Source organism: Ranitomeya variabilis, chromosome 7 (assembly GCF_051348905.1).
Source record: "Ranitomeya variabilis isolate aRanVar5 chromosome 7, aRanVar5.hap1, whole genome shotgun sequence".
NCBI classification, from domain to species: domain Eukaryota; kingdom Metazoa; phylum Chordata; class Amphibia; order Anura; family Dendrobatidae; genus Ranitomeya; species Ranitomeya variabilis.
Genome location: NC_135238.1, coordinates 169,783,324 through 169,799,566, shown reverse-complemented (window position 1 = coordinate 169,799,566; position 16,243 = coordinate 169,783,324). Strand labels below are relative to the sequence as shown.

General features: G+C 40.6%; 1 protein-coding gene across 2 annotated transcripts in view; it reads right to left on the bottom strand.

The window, feature by feature from the left end:
• SPAG16 (sperm associated antigen 16) overlaps positions 1–16,243 on the bottom strand; it is a 1,378,074-nt gene that overhangs the window by 1,226,811 nt on the left and 135,020 nt on the right. For both annotated transcript variants that reach the window (XM_077272256.1, XM_077272257.1), the window contains exons 7-8: positions 14,391–14,508; positions 11,771–11,840 (exon numbers count right to left, since the gene is read on the bottom strand). In XM_077272256.1, the coding sequence (XP_077128371.1) occupies positions 11,771–11,840; positions 14,391–14,508 (188 nt within the window). The remainder of the gene's footprint in view (positions 1–11,770; positions 11,841–14,390; positions 14,509–16,243) is intronic.

Below are 16,243 nucleotides of genomic sequence, written 5' to 3'. Positions count from 1 at the left end.
GCCCTCTCAGGAAAAGGGATCAGGAGAGGGTGATTCCTCAAGGAGAGCACCGTCTGTGGGCAAACGTACACATAGAAATAAACGTTCAGGTCCAGACCTGTGTGTGAATGAGTACGTGTGGATGTCCACTAAAAACATCAAGTGGAAGTACGCTTCTGGGACCTGGAGTTCTACGGTGATCGGGCCGTATCGGGTGTTGCGCTTCTCCACTCTAGGACTTTCCAGTTGAAGTTACCCCCAGTAATGCAGGTACACATTGCATTTCTCAGGTCGTCGCTCTGGAGATTTGTTGCACCTCCAGAGTCTACGTTATTGGGCTGGGCTTGTCGTAAACTTGAGGCTCAAGTTGCAGGGTGAATCCTAGTGGGTTAAGGCGTCCTTACCCTGGCCCTTCGTTGAAAGGGGAGTACTGTCACGATTCATTTTGAATTCATGGCAACTCTGGTTCTGCTTTAATTTAAATGTTGTTTTCTTGCTTTTGTTTCAGCAAGGGTAAATGTCAGTTTTCTTGCTGGAAGCCACTTTGATGCTGGTCAGCTGATGTAGGTGGTGACAACTCCCACCAGTTATTAAATAGTCATATGATGCATCAGCTGACTGTTGGTAATAGAGTTTGACTATGTAGACCAGCCAGGAGTTTGCAGCTCTCTGGTGCCAGCAGTGTGTCTGCTATTTCTGTGGTGTTCGGTTTCCTGATTCCATATCCTCTGCTTGGTAGATCTGGGCAGCGGAAACTGAAGTTAAGTTTCATGTCCCCTTGCAGTGTGTCTCGTGCTTGTCATTACCCCATGTGTTGATACCATCTGCAGTGGTGAAGCTAGTGTCCTTGGCAGCCAGTTAACTAGCCAGAGCATTGTGAGGTGAAAGCTAGGGACTAGGCATGTGACGGAGGTGGGGGGGAGGACCCGCATAGGGCATTAGGGGAGCTTAGGGATAGGCACAGGTTGTTGTTAGGAGGAGCCCCATCTCTCGCTCCCTACTGTTAGGGCCTTCCTCTACCTCCTTCCATCCCGCTGTTTGTCTGTATTGTGCCGCCCGCCGGTCGAATCCATCCCGTGTGTGACATAGCTTTCTAATTGGCCAGTGCCCACTGCTGGGACTTGCACTGGTCTGGAAATCTGGGCATTTTTATCCCTGCAGAGGAACTTTAGCTGTTGAAAACAAAGAACGCCTGACCGCCTCTCTATTCACTCCCCATTGGGTTACCAGAAAAATCTGACCGCAATGCTCAGCATTCCTATAGGGTATGAATGTAGAGAAAGATGAGCATGAGCACTGCAGCTGCAAACCAAATGGGTTAAAAGTTCCATACACTGCCAATCCATGCAGGTCTCAGCTGTTAAACCCCCATCAACAAGTTATCAGTTGTACTGTGGATAGGTGATAAAGGGGATGTGAAATGTAAACAAGTTAAGTCAAAAGTATAACTGCAACCCCTAAACCAAAGGTAATTTTTACTTAAAGAGAACTTGTCAGCATGATTTTGTAATGTAAAATAAAGACGTGGATCTAATGGTGCGGTAACACAGATAAAACTGATACCTTTGGTCAAGAAATACCTGTGATTTCCCGGCCCGGCCCCTTTTCCTGCCTCCGGTATTTGAATGACAGGTCACTTCTGAGATTTCAAACGAACAAAGACTGGAGACAGACAGAGGAACAGGGGAATTACAGACAGGGAAGAGAAGACACAGTGCACCGTCCGGCCCATGTGAACCAAAATCAAATTCACAGAAAATGTCAAATGCTGATTACAGAAGAACAACAAAGCGAATGTTATGACTCCTTCCCGGGGCTCCCTCCCTGTCCTTAACGCTAGAGGCACCCTAGCTATCCCTGTTCCCCGGATTACTTCTAATGGTGAAGAAGCTGGGGCCATGTATCTTGCTTAGCTCCAGAATGCACCCTCAGTTTGTTCTCCTCCCCCACCCAGAGAAGAGGGGAATAGTAGTGTATGGCTATACACCAACCAGACTAACAAGGTAATCCGAACAGGCATTAAGTAAAAATGGGGAGTGAAGGATGGGACAAACCAAAGTAGGAGGAGAGGATTTGCACAAATCCAAAACCTAGCAACAGTCATATATAAATACACCAAACACCTTCTCAAACAAAACACCAACAACTGCAGAACTATGCAGCAGAAAACCAACTCTGGCAATGCCTACTTGACGGAGTCCAGTTTATATACAGTAGGAGAGAGTAGTGGCTAAAAGTTAACAATTGAGAGCCTTAAAGCAGGTAAGCTTCCAGGAGCTCTCAATTGAGCAAATTAACCTCTGCACTGCTAGAAGAAACCTGCTCAATTTAATATGAAGATGAAGTGCTTCTAGTCAGTGCAGGAGTCGGAGAAATCAGACAACCATTACAGTGCCATTACAGCCTTTTCTCATAAAAAAAATTGCAGAATAAGACATCTTTTGACAGTATTAGAACCCTCTGCATACATAGAAAATGTGTGCAAAGTATTGAGACCAACAGTATATACCACATCATGTCTTTTTGATCATGAACTATATTATCTTCTAACTTATATTATTTATATCCCTTAATTTCAATAGTCAATGTATATACAAAATAATACACATGTTTATCAGCTTATTATATGCCAATTAATTTTGCCTTTTTGACTAGATTCCATTATCTGTATGCGTTATGTGAAGTTTTTGTATATAATATGATCCTATTTGGTTTTCTTTTTCTTGCTTTTATGTTTATAGATTTGTGCATTTTTTGGTTTTAGTGTAGATCTCATAAAGGTCGGTTAGACAGAAACATCAACCTGCTTGTACACAGCTCACTAATTCCAAAAAATATGCCATTTTCTCATCTGAGCACTGAATTCAGTGTTGAATAAAAAGTATCGAGAAAGTTGGCCTACATCATTTGTAAATCCAAGCAACCACCAAGGTCATAGTGAGACATTTTGTATCTTGATTTCCAAATATAAGTGTTACCTGGGTACAGTTAATACCGTAGAATGTATCTGCTAAATGTGTACATTGTGCAAACCATCACCCAAAAGTCAGTCACATAAAGGTCAACCGAGATTACAAGATCATTTACAAGAAATTCTTCTACCACTGCGCAAACCCTCAGTATCTACAGCGATAATGAAGACACTAGATACTGCATTTCTACATTTCTCTGACATCTGTGAAACACACGGAGGGTTTCATAAGCAAACTGGTATCATTTGTACAACACTTTGCCATTTTTATTCTGACAGCTATAAAACTGATGGTGTTGTAAACATGGAAACAGCGATGGTCCTGTCAAAGTTTATCCTTTTCTTCTCGCAGCTCTACGGGACATCTACAGCGTTTGTTAAGATTTAATAAAGCAAAGAGTGATCTTAGAAGCAGCAGTTACTGGACTCATTATTTATCAATGTGAGTGGGTAGTGTGCCGGCTGCACTGTGTCATGAGACTTTGTCTACGATTCTGCAAAAATACTTGTGTTAAACATAAGGACATGAAAGATGTCAAAACCACATGGATCTGACAATGCTGCCTCATCTAAAGTGTATTCCTTGTATCAGAAAGCAAACTGGTTCCTGGAAATACCGAGCAGCACTTTCGCTGAGCTCTGCCCTGCATGAGAAAGAACATGTCTGACCATGAACGGTCTAGGCTAATTGAAAAATCACAAGTTTAGAATGATTTAATATACATTGTAAACTAGTTTTGAGCTAATTCAGCATATATTTAAAGTATAATTATGAAACATTTTCAATATATTGTAGCCAATCTGATGCACTGATCACTGATGGGTGTTGGATCCTGAAACCAATCTCTCAAACCACCCAGAAGGACATAGCTTGTGCATTAGTATGCAGCACAGTGATGTACGCATCCATTGACGTTCAGTCTCACCTCTACACCTGTGCACACTGATCGCCCTTAATGTCAGCCAGAATGTAGACTTTGCACAAATTGATTTGCAGGACTTGCCGGTAATATGTAGGAATTGGACGGGAGCCCTGAGAACCATCCCTTACTTGATGGCATCTACAGCTCTTCTTTTGATTAGCCAGCCTGGTGCGATATCACCTGTGTGTCATATAGCGACAATTGCATCACGTCATATCGGCAAATCAAAAGTTGTGCAATGGATACCATCACTTAGGAGGCAGTTCTCAGGGCTCAAATTCAGCACCAACAGATCAGTGACAAGGCCGAAAAATGGGGTCCTGCAAACTGATTTGCACCAACTCTACCAGTATGACATTTTATGACAGCTGTTATGGAAATGTATGCCATGTTTTTAATGCACTGTAGCATAAGGTTTGCATAGTTGTATTATGCTCCTTCTCTAGCAGGCAGGACCGAGATTACTCCAATCCCAGCTAATCACTCTATAAATATGGTGCTGAAAAGTCACTGCAGCATTTAAGTGGTTTCAGAAGGATGAGACACCTTTTCTCATCCCATATCAACTCCTTCTCCGCAACCCAACTGTAGGTTACCAGGGCAGAAAAATGGCAGACGTATTGCAATGTATTATGCAAGCGATTAAAGGACCGCTTTCCAAAAGTCCTCCGCTGAAGACTAAAAAAAAGTAAGTTTAGGCAAAATAGGCAAGGTCCTTGTTGGGTTAAAGGTGTTGTCCACTATTGTACAACCTATTAATTGATTAAGTGCCTCACATAAAATAAAAAATAAAATAAAAAAAATACGCACCTCCCGCACCAGTACAGCTGCTGCATTGATGGTGCTGCAATTCCCAGTGGTCAAGTAACATTGTTATGTCAAATTACTGCTGCAGCCAATTAGTGGCAGCTAATCAGCAGCACTCTTCACGGATATGTCACAGCAAGAATCACAGAGGTACTGTAATAAGGGAATCACAGCACTGACATCAAATGAACAGCCCAGGTCCAGGAAGTAAGCTCATATTTTATTTTATGAGGGATATTTTGCTCCTTCACTGCCCCCACCCCTTCCCCCAGGCTGTTTTCACCTTCATTACCAGGCCAAATTTTATCATTCTAACCAGTGTCACTTTATATGATAACTCGGGAATGCTTCAACGGATCCCACTGATACTGAGACTGTTTTTTCATGACATACTGTACTTCATGATGGTGGTAAAATTTATTTGATATGACTTGAGTTTATTCATGAAAAAAAAAAGAAAATTTGTAGAAAATTTTGCAATTTTCAAACTTTTCGTTTTTATGTCCTTAAAACAGAGTTATGTCACACAAAATAATTAATAAATATCATTTCCAACATGTCTACTTTACATCAGCACAATGTTTGAAACATTATTTTTTTATGTCAGGAAGTTATAAGGGTTAAAAGTTGACCAGCAATTTCTCATTTAAAAACAACAACATTTTTTTAAGGAATTAATTTGAAGTGACTTTGAGGGGTCTATATGGCTACTTTCACACTAGCGTTAACTGCATTCCGTCACAATGCGTCGTTTTGCCGAAAAAACGCATACTGCAAAAGTATGATACGTCGTGCAGTGGCGGACCGTCGGGAGCAAAAAACGCTACATGTAACGTTTTTTGCTCCCGACGGTCCGCTTTTTCCAACCGCGCATGCGTGGCCGGAACTCCACCCCCTCCTCCCCGCACTTCCCCGCACCTCACAATGGGGCAGCGGATGCGCTGGAAAAATGCATCCGCTGCACCCGTTGTGCGGCAGAGACAACGCTAGCGTCGGGGACCTCGGCCCGACGCACTGCGACGGACCGAGCACGATGCTAGTGTGAAAGAAGCCTATGACAGAAAATACCCAAAATTGACACCATTCTAAAAACTGCACTCCTCAAGGTGCTCAAAACAACATTTAAGAAGTTAATAAACTCTTCAGATGCTTCACATGAATTTTTGGAATGTGGAAGGAAAAAATGAACATTTAGCTATTTTCCACTAAAATTTAACTTTAGACTCAATTTTTTTTATTTTCACAAGGGTAACAGAAAAAATGGACACCAAAATCTGTTGTGCAAGTTCTCCTGAGATTGCCAATACCCCATGTGGGGGAAAACTGTTTGGACGCATGACAGGGCTCGGAAGGTAAGGAGCGCCATTTGACTTTTTGAATGCAAAATTGATGGAATAATTAGTGGGAACCATGTCGCGTTTGGAGTGCCCCTAATGTGCCTAAACAGTGGAAACCCCCACAAGAGACACCATTTTGGAAATTAGACCCCTCAGTGAACTTATCTAGATGTGTGAAGAGCATCTTGAACCCCCAGGTGCTTCTCAGAAGTTTATAATATTGCGCCGCGAAAAAAAATAAATAAATAAAATACATTTTTCCCATAAAAATTTTCTTTTAGTCCCAATATTTTAATATTTTCACAAGGTAACAGGAGAAAATTTCGTTGTGCAATTTTTCCTGAGTATGTAGATACTCTATATTTGGTGAAAAACTACTGTTTGTGCACCCAGCAGGGCTCAAAATGGAAGGAGTGATGTTTTGGAATGCAGATTTTGGTGGAATGGTCTGCAGGTGTCATGTCGCGTTTGGAGAGCTCCTGATGTACCTAAACAGTGGAAACCCCCCACAAGGGACCCCATTTTGGAAACTAGACCCCTCAAGGTACGTATCTAGTTGTATGGTGAGCACCTTGAACCCTCCGATGCTTCACAGAAGGTTATAATGTAGAGCCGTGAAAATTAAAAAAATAAATTTTCCCCACAAAAATGTTATTTTAGCCCCAAATTTTTAATTTTCACAAGGTAACAGGGGAAAATGGAACACAAAATTTGTTGTGCAATTTCTTTTAAGTATGCAGATACTCCATATGTGGGGTAAAGTACTGTTTGGGTGCATGACAGGGCTCAGAAAAGAAGGAGTGACGTTTCAGAATGCAAACCTTGATTGAATGGTCTGCTGGTGTCATGTCATGCTTGGAGAGCCCTTGATGTGCTCGAACAGTAGAAACCCCCCACAAATGACCCTGTCAAGGAATCTATCTAGATGCGTCATGAGCACCTTGAACCCACAGGTGCTTCACAGAATTTTACAATGTTCATCTGTGGAAATGAAGAAAAAATATACGGTATATATTTTTTTTTTACACAAAATGTTGATTTAGCCCAAATTTTTATTCATTTTCACAAGGATCGCAGGAGAAAATTGACTTCTCGAGAGATTTCGCAATGTATTACTAAGAACGCTAGCTGCCGGGAGCATCGGTAACGCTGCGCGGGACGCCGGTAGGTGAGAATATTGCGATTTTTTTTCCTGACTGGAAATTCTTCGGCGCATGCTCAGTTTGAAAAGACGGGACCCGTAGCTGGATTCCTGCTTTTCACAGTCAGCGACGCATCCTGCGCCCATAGGCTTCCATTGTAGCCAGTGACTGGCAGCGCAGGATGCGTCGCTGACCAATTTTCCGATGTACATAAAAAACGTTCCTCTGCCTCTGGACCTTTTTTTATGCAGGATTCAATGCACAACGGATGAAACGGATGGCCATCCGTCACAATCCGTCGCTAATACAAGTCTCTGAGAAAATGCAGGCTCCTGCAAATTTTTTTGCAGGCTCCTGCATTCTCACAAATCGACGTATCTCGACAGGAGCTGAAAGACGGAAGTGTGAAAGAGGCCTTAGGCTTCTTTCACACTTCCGTTGGTACGGGGCTGTCACAAAGCGTAGGCGCAACATACCGACGGACAGTGGTGATTTTTTGCACAACGTGGGCAGCGGACGCAGTGTTTCAACGCGTCCGCTGCCCATTGTGAAGTCTCAGCGAGGAGGAGGTAGAGTTCCGGCCACGCCTGAGCAGTTCAAAATGCAGGCCCTGATGTACGAAAAAACGTTCCCTTGAACGTTTTTTTCGCTACGACGGTCCGCCAAATACCGACGCATCCAGTGCATGACGTATGGAATGTGTGTCCATACGTCGCGATGCGTCGGTAATACAAGTCTATGGAGAAAAAACGCATCCTGCAGGCAACTTTGCAGGATGCGTTTTTTCTCCAAAACGACGCATTGCGACAGAGGCCAAATGACACAAGTGTGAAATTAGCCTAAGTGGAATTGTTTTTTTTGCAGGATGAGTCAGTGGCACCTTTTTGTAGTATATAACCTAATAGATAACTTCTAATAACACTTTATGAGAAAAAAAAAGTTATTTTCTTTTAACCCCTTCGCTGTACTAGTACAGTGGAGGTCGCATCTCCTCCTTTGATGTACGCTCCGGCAGTGAGCCCACATCAAAGCCGCGACATGTCAGCTGTTTTGTACAGCTGACATGCGCCCGCAATAGCGGCGGGTGGAATTGCGATCCGCCGCTATTAACTAGTTAAATTCCACTGTCAAACGCTGACAGCGGCATTTAACATGCGCTCCCGGCCGCAGGTACGCGCACCGCTGACCCTCGTCACGTGATCGGGGGTCATCGGTGTGTTGGCATAACAACCAGAGGTCTATTGAAGACCTCTACGGTTGTTGATGCCGGATTGCTGTGAGTGCCACCCTGTGGTCGGCGCTCATAGCAATGCTGCAATTCTACTACATAGGGGCGATCTGATCATCGCCTCTATGTAGCAGAGCCGATTGAGTTGTGCCAGCTTCTAGCCTCCCATGGAGGCTATTGAAGCATGGCAAAAGTAAAAAAAAGTTTTAAAAAATATGAACAAAAATAAAAAAATAATAATAAAGTTTAAATCACCCCCATTTTACTCCATTCAAAATAAAACAATAAAAAATAAAATCAAACCTACACATATTTGGTATTGCCGCGTTCAGAATTGCCCGATCTATCAATAAAAAAAAAGGATTAACCTGATCGCTAAACGGCGTAGCGAGAAAAAAATTCAAATGCCAGAATTATGTTTTTTTGGTCGCTGCGACATTGCATTAAAATGCAATAATGGGCGATCAAAAGAACGTATCCAAACCGAAATGGTATCATTAAAAATGTCGGCTTGGCACGCAAAAAATAAGCCCTCATCTGACCCCAGATCATGAAAATTGGAGACGCTACGGGTATCGGAAAATTGCGCTTTTTTTTTCGCAAAGTTTGGAATTTTTTTTCACCACTCAGATAAAAAATAACCCAGACATGTTTGGTGTCTATGAACTCGTAATGACATGGAGAATCATAATGGAAGGTCAGTTTTAGCATTTAGTAAACCTAGCAAAAAAGCCAAGCAAAAAACAGTTGTGGGATTGTGCTTTTTTTGCAATTTCACAGCACTTGGAATTTTATTACCATTTTCTAGTAACAACATGGAAAAACCAATGGTGTCGTTCAAAAGTAAAACTCGTCCCGCAAAAAATAAGTCCTCATATGGCCAAATTGACGGAAAAATAAAAAAGTTTTGGCTCTGGGAAGAAGGGGAACAAAAAACGAAACCACAAAAAAGAAAAAGGCAGGGTCTCTAAGCGGTTAACATTTTTAATTTTACGTTTTTTGTTTTGCAAGTCAGCAAGATATTGGCGACATCAGATTTATGTAGGTTTTCTTTTCTATAAAATAATTGCACTGTTTGAAGAAAACTCATTTGTTCTTTTGTGGTGCCAAGCTCAGAGTCATACATTAAACATTTTTCCATCAATAGAGATTTATTATGGCTTATTTTTTGTGTCACAAGATATATTTTTCATTGGTTTAGTTTTTTGGTACGTATGACTATTGGATCACTTTTTATTATTTGTATCTATTATTTTGGTAGGTAGGCGGAATGAACAAATAAAAAGAAAAAAAAATATGCTGTTTTTTTTTTCTTGTTTCTATTTTAACCTCTTTCCGACATTGGGCGTAATAGTACACCCATGTCAGACTCCCTCTGTTTGGTGCATGCTCCAGCACTGAGCCGGCACCATTCCGGGCACATGACAGCTGACATATACTTTAACTAGTTACAGGGACTCTGTCACCTCAAATTGGCGGGATATTTAAATTACTTTTTACTTGTCCGATGGGTGGCGTTTCATCTTCATTGCACCCGTGCACTATGTCCCGCAACACAGCGAAATACCTCCGGGACATAGTGCGCGGGCGCATGCGCCGTAATGCTTTTCGGCTTTGCCCACAGTTGGGCAAAGCATACTGCGCGTGCGCGACCGAAGATTGCATTGCGCACGCGCCAACTGTGAAGCACAAGTACTCTAATTCACTAACATATTGCGGACAACAGGGACGGACGCGGTAGAGAAATGAAAATGAAACGCCACCCATCGAACAGGTAAAAAGTCATTTAAATATCCCGCCAATTTGAGGTGACAGAGTCCCTTTAAATGCCGCTGTCAATCGCTGACAGCGGCATTTAACTCGCGCTTACTGGAAACGTATCAATAAACCAGCCCATCGGTGACTCCGTCACATGATCGCGGGTCACCGATGGGATGGAATGACAACCAGAGGTCTCCAGCAGACCTCTATGGTTGTCATAGCCGGATTGCTATGAGCTCAACCCAGTGGTCGGCGCTCATAGCAAGTGAGTATTTGTGCTACATACAGGCGATCTGATCATTGCCTGCATGTAGCAGAGGCAATCAAAGTACTGCAGCTTCTAGTCTCTCATGGAGACTATTGAAGAATGCAAAAAATGAAAAAAAAAATATATAAAAAAAATATAAAAGTTCAAATGACTTTTGCCTCATTCAAAATAAAACAATAAAAAAATCAAATATACATATTTGGCATGCAGAGAAGGGTGGGGTGGGAGTGGGTGGGGTAGGGGTATTTGGGGAAATTCTGGGATTTTTCAAGTGCCAATGTTAATGTTAATTGATCTGTTAATATTTATTGCTATAATATTTCAATAAAAAGATATTAAAAAAAATATACATATTTGGTATCGCAAAGTTCAGAATCGCCCGATCTATCAATATAAAAAAAAACAACCTGATCGTTAAATGGCATAACGAAAAAAAAATTCAAAATGCAAGAATTACGGTTTTTTTGGTCACCGCAACATTGCATTAAAATGCAATAACGGGAGATCAAAAGATTTGCACCAAAATGGTATCACTAAAATCATCAGCTCAGCGAGCAAAAAATAAGATCTCACCCAACCTCAGATTACAAAAAATGGAGACGTTATAGGTATCGAAAAATGGCACAATTTTAAAAAAAAAATGTTAACAAACTTTGGGATTTTTTTTCACAACCTAAATAAAAAAAAAAAAACTAGACATGTTTGGTGTCTATGAACTCATAATAACCTGGAGAATCATAATGGCAGGCCAGTTTTAGCATATTTTGAACATGGTAAAAAAAAAAAAAGAAAACAGCTGTGGGATTTCATTTTTTTGCAATTTCACCGCACTTGGAATTTTTTTCCCGTTGTCCAGTACATGATATGTTAAAATCAATAGTGTCGTTCAAAAGTACAAATCATCCTGCAAAAAACAAGCCCTCACATGGACAATTTGAACAAAAAATAAAAAAAGTAATGGCTCTGGGAAGAACGGGAGCAAAAAACGAAAACGCAAAAGCAAAAATACCTCTGGACGTTAAGAGGTTAAACATCATTCAGTTTACATGACATGCAAACTTTTTTCTGTAGGTCGATATGATAATGACATCACCAACATTTTTGTTTTTCCATAGACAGAGATTTGTGAGGTCTTACATTTACAAGACAAACATTAGCTTTTACTGATATTTGGGTACACAGGACTTTTTGATCAGTTTTTTTCTTTCATTTTATTGGAAAGATGAACAAAACAAAGCAATCTTGGCATTTTTTTTCAATTTTTTTTTTATCTTCAGTGCATGATGAAGATAGATAGATAGATAGATAGATAGATAGATAGATAGATAGATAGATAGATAGATAGATAGATTACCTTTTTTCAAAGGGAGATCCACTTTATGTCCAGATTCTAAATTCTTTAAGGTAGCCTGCAGACCAGTCACCTGGAAAGAGAAAAATAAAAAAAATCACATTGAGGTTTTTGAACAAAACATAATTGAAAAAAAAGGAATTCAACTTCTGAAGCATCCGAGTGAGATGAGAAACACATTCAATTTACTTCATTTTAATTGGTTAGCACAGTTTTGTTCATACATGCAATTACAAAATGAAAATAATTTTCTAACAGGCAAGCACAGGGTAATAATACAGACTTTTAAAACTGCTATGCAGAAAAACTAATTTCTGTAGATATCAATTAATTCAGCAGGAACGGGATCAAACCTAACACTTTAGAATTTGAATTGAACTTTGTTAAATGGAGCAAAGACATAAAAGTCCAAAAACTCATCCTCACTTGTGTATATAAGGGAGCCAGTGAAAACAAATATTCCAGTATAGACAATTTGCAAGAGAAAATCCAGAACCAAGAGCACAAACAGATAAAGCAAGTGCAACCCAGATGAAGCCAATAGAAAACTATGCTTTGTCCATTTGTGCCCTTGGTTCTGGACGCTGATGCAAATTGTCTGTACCAGCAGTTTTTTTGTTTTTCCCATTGACGTTTTACCCAATCGCTATATTTGCAAATATTTACTTTGTGATTAGCAAATGATGTATGAATACTAGCGATGAGCGAGTGTACTCGTTGCTTGGGTTTTCCCGAGCATGCTCGGGTGGTCTCCAAGTATTCGTCAGTGCTCGGAGATTTAGTTTTTGTTGACGCAGCTACATGATTTACATCTGTTAGCCAGCCTGAGTACATGAGGGGTTTGCCTGGTTACTAGGGAATCCCCACATGCATTTAAGCTGTCTAGCAGCCGTAAATCATGCAGCTGAGGCCATGAAAACAATCTCCGAGCAATAACAAATACTCGGAGACCACCCGAGCATGCTCAGGAAAACCCGAGCAACGAGTATACTCGCTCATCACTAGTGAATACTGTTCCAATGCATTTTATAAAATCATGAACATGTACTTGCTTAGAACTCACCCACCTATGGTTATTTGGTCCTATTTGTGATGAATGTTTTTTTATGTGTAATAAAGTAATTATGGTAATATTTACATTTCCAACATTCAGTTTTTCTTTGTAGGTGTGTTGTTACTTTTAAGACAGTGTAAACTTAAACTAGACCTTCTTAAACCTGTCACCATAAAAATACAGTCCAATCTGCAGGCATCCGGGGAACCTGAGCAGACGTCTATATGGTTTTGTGAGAAAAGATTTAGTATAACCTGTGTTTTCACCATTTAATCGTCTGCTCTTTCTGGGATTTTTGGCCCAGTGGGTGGTCCGATCAGTGACTGACAGCTCTCTATATGCACACTAATACAAAGTAAGCTGTCAGTCTCTGATAGGAGCGCCCACTGGACCAAAGATCCCAGAAAGTGCAGACGTTTAAATGATGAAAACACAGGTTTTTCTGAATCTTTCCTCACAAAACTATATATTAATTTGCTCAGCTCCCCCTGCTCTGCAATGTGCTTGTGCTTATACTGGTTGATAAATTTGGTGCATTTTCAGAAAGTCTAGTTTACTTTGTGTCCCTTTCCTAGGAAGCAACACTACTTTTAAAAAGGAACAAAAATAAAATTAAAATGATTTTGTAGCCCAGTAGGTTGTTGATGTACAATTTCACAAAAATGTTGCAACTATTTCAAAAAGTCACAAATTATGAATTCGTCTAAAACATCTGGATAAGAAAAATATGCTCACATGGTCAAAAAACACAGATAAAACTAAGAAACAGAGATGGGCGAGAGTGCCCGGATAAGGTGTTATCTGAGCACGCTCCAGTGCCAATAGATTGTCTTCGGCGTGCTTCAAAAATATATTCCCAAGTCCCCAATGCCAATTAAATAATGAATACCGCGCAAACAGAAAAGTCACTAAAGCATCTTAAAGGGAATTGGTCACCAGGTTTTTACCACCTTATCTGAGAGGAGCATGATGTAAATACAGAAGCCCTGGTTCCACGGTTGTGTCACTTATGAGGCTGCTTGCTGTAGTTTTGATAAATATGCTATACACAGAAAGCAGACAAACAGTGGTATGAGCCGGGTTATACAAAGCTCTGCATTCAGGAGAACTGAAAGATCTGCAGCAGAAAACTCAGATTTTATCATAACTTCAGCACCCAGTAAAGTGACACATACCTGGAATCAGGGTTTCTGCCCCTACATCACGCTGCTACTAGATGGGGTAGCAAATACCTAGTGATGGATTCCATTTAACAACATAAATGTTGTGCTAGGCATGCAAGTAAAGTTTTTTTTTAGAGCAAATTGCACCAAAATTCTAGCAAATCTCTCCCCAAGCACACATGTAAGCTGCTATAATAAAAATTAAAACACTAATGTACCCCACCCTCAGTTACACAAAATTATTTAAGTTAAAGGGGTCTGCCCATATGTAATTGTTATGAGTTTGAAAACAGGAAACCAAGTCAATCACAAAGACGAGACTACAAAACAGGTGTGGGCATAATGCAGTCGCTCTAAAAACATAACATTATTATGTCATGTGCAATTAATAAAGCAAAGTGATCACCTCTCCAACAGCTCGATCCCTTTCTAGACTAGTCAGCATCTTCTGCCGCAGGACTGTTTGGTATTTTTCATGTAGCTGCCTCAGCAATGGTTCATAAGATGCATAATGTGCCTTCAACCTTGAAAAAAGGAAAATAATTCAAATATATAAAATCAAGTGACCTTTTATGAATGCATGCGGCAGAGAAGTCAGCACTGTGATTACTCAGACCAGCTAACTAAGGGCCCATTATTCACATTGTTATTATTATTATTATTATTGACAGTATCAAGCTAAAGGCTCCATGACATCTGTATAAATTATTTTCAAAATGTTCTACTAGTGAGGGGAATATATGCTGCAATTACAAACAGCATGTATGCTATAATGAAGGTAATATCTAGATGGATAATTTGCATGTATTTGAAGGTGCCCAGAAAAATGCCCACAGCCATGAATGCCAGCAGGAAAATTGCCCACAAGGAAAGTTGCCCACATGGACAAAATACCAACATTTATCACCTCTTCTCCCTGACCTTTAATATGTTATATCGTTCTTCAGCCTGTATACAGTGTGACCCCGGCTGTACCGACATATGCCCAATTTTCCATGTGTGAATACAGCTTTAGCCCTCTTTAATAAAGTGATTAATAAACTGTTGCAATTTTGTCCGTGTGGGCAATTTTTCTGTAGACATTCATGGCTGTGGGCAATTTTTCTGTAGACATTCATGGCTGTGAGCAATTTTTCTGTAGACATTCATGGCTGTGGGCATTTTTCCTTTGAGCATTTTTCATTGAACTGTATTTGCCTTTTCAATTGCTTATTTCTCAGGATACAAGAGCAACAACTAAACTCTGCAAAACTAACGAAATACATTGGTCCTGACTCCTGATTCATTAAGACTGTCAATGTTCTCAGCAGTCTTGATGAAGAGGTGTGCTAGAGTCAGAAGCGCACACCTCTTAATTAATCTGGACTATCCAACGAGTGCCGTGTGCCTATATCAGCCACACCAGAAAACTTACTGGAGTAAGGTTTTCAAAGTAGAAAACACCACAGCTCATCATGGATTAGATAAGATGTGGTGTTGTCACCCCACTTCCCCACCACCACCCAGTACGCACACATCACTCTCGCCCATTTAGGCAGAGCTTGTGAAAACGACCCAAAGCAGCAAAATTATTGCACAACTCTGAGTTTCAAAGCCATTTATGCCAGAATTTTGCCAAAATTGCTATGATGAATCGAGGCCAATGACCATCTTCTTTGTGCCATATTTATCAAAAGTGTCTCATGAAGTATAGCCATCTATGACCTTAGCCCTTCCATCTCTTAGTGACATGCCAGGCATTGGCTATAAAAGTATATATATATATATATATATATATATATATATATATATATATATATATATATATATATACACTCACCGGCCACTTTATTAGGTACACCATGCTAGTAACGGGTTGGACCCCCTTTTGCCTTCAGAGCTGCCTCAATTCTTCGTGGCATGGATTCAACAAGGTGCTGGAAGCATTCCTCAGAGATTTTGGTCCATATTGACATGATGGCATCACACAGTTGCCGCAGATTTGTCGGCTGCACATCCCAAAGATGCTCCATACAAGGCAGGATGGATCCATGCTTTCATGTTGTTTACGCCAAATTCTGACCCTACCATCCGACTGTCGCAGCAGAAATCGAGACTCATCAGACCAAGCAACGTTTTTCCAATCTTCTACTGTCCAATTTCGATGAGCTTGTACAAATTGTAGCCTCAGTTTCCTGTTCTTAGCTGAAAGGAGTGGTACCCGGTGTGGTCTTCTGCTGCTGTAGCCCATCTGCCTCAAAGTTCGACGCACTGTGCGTT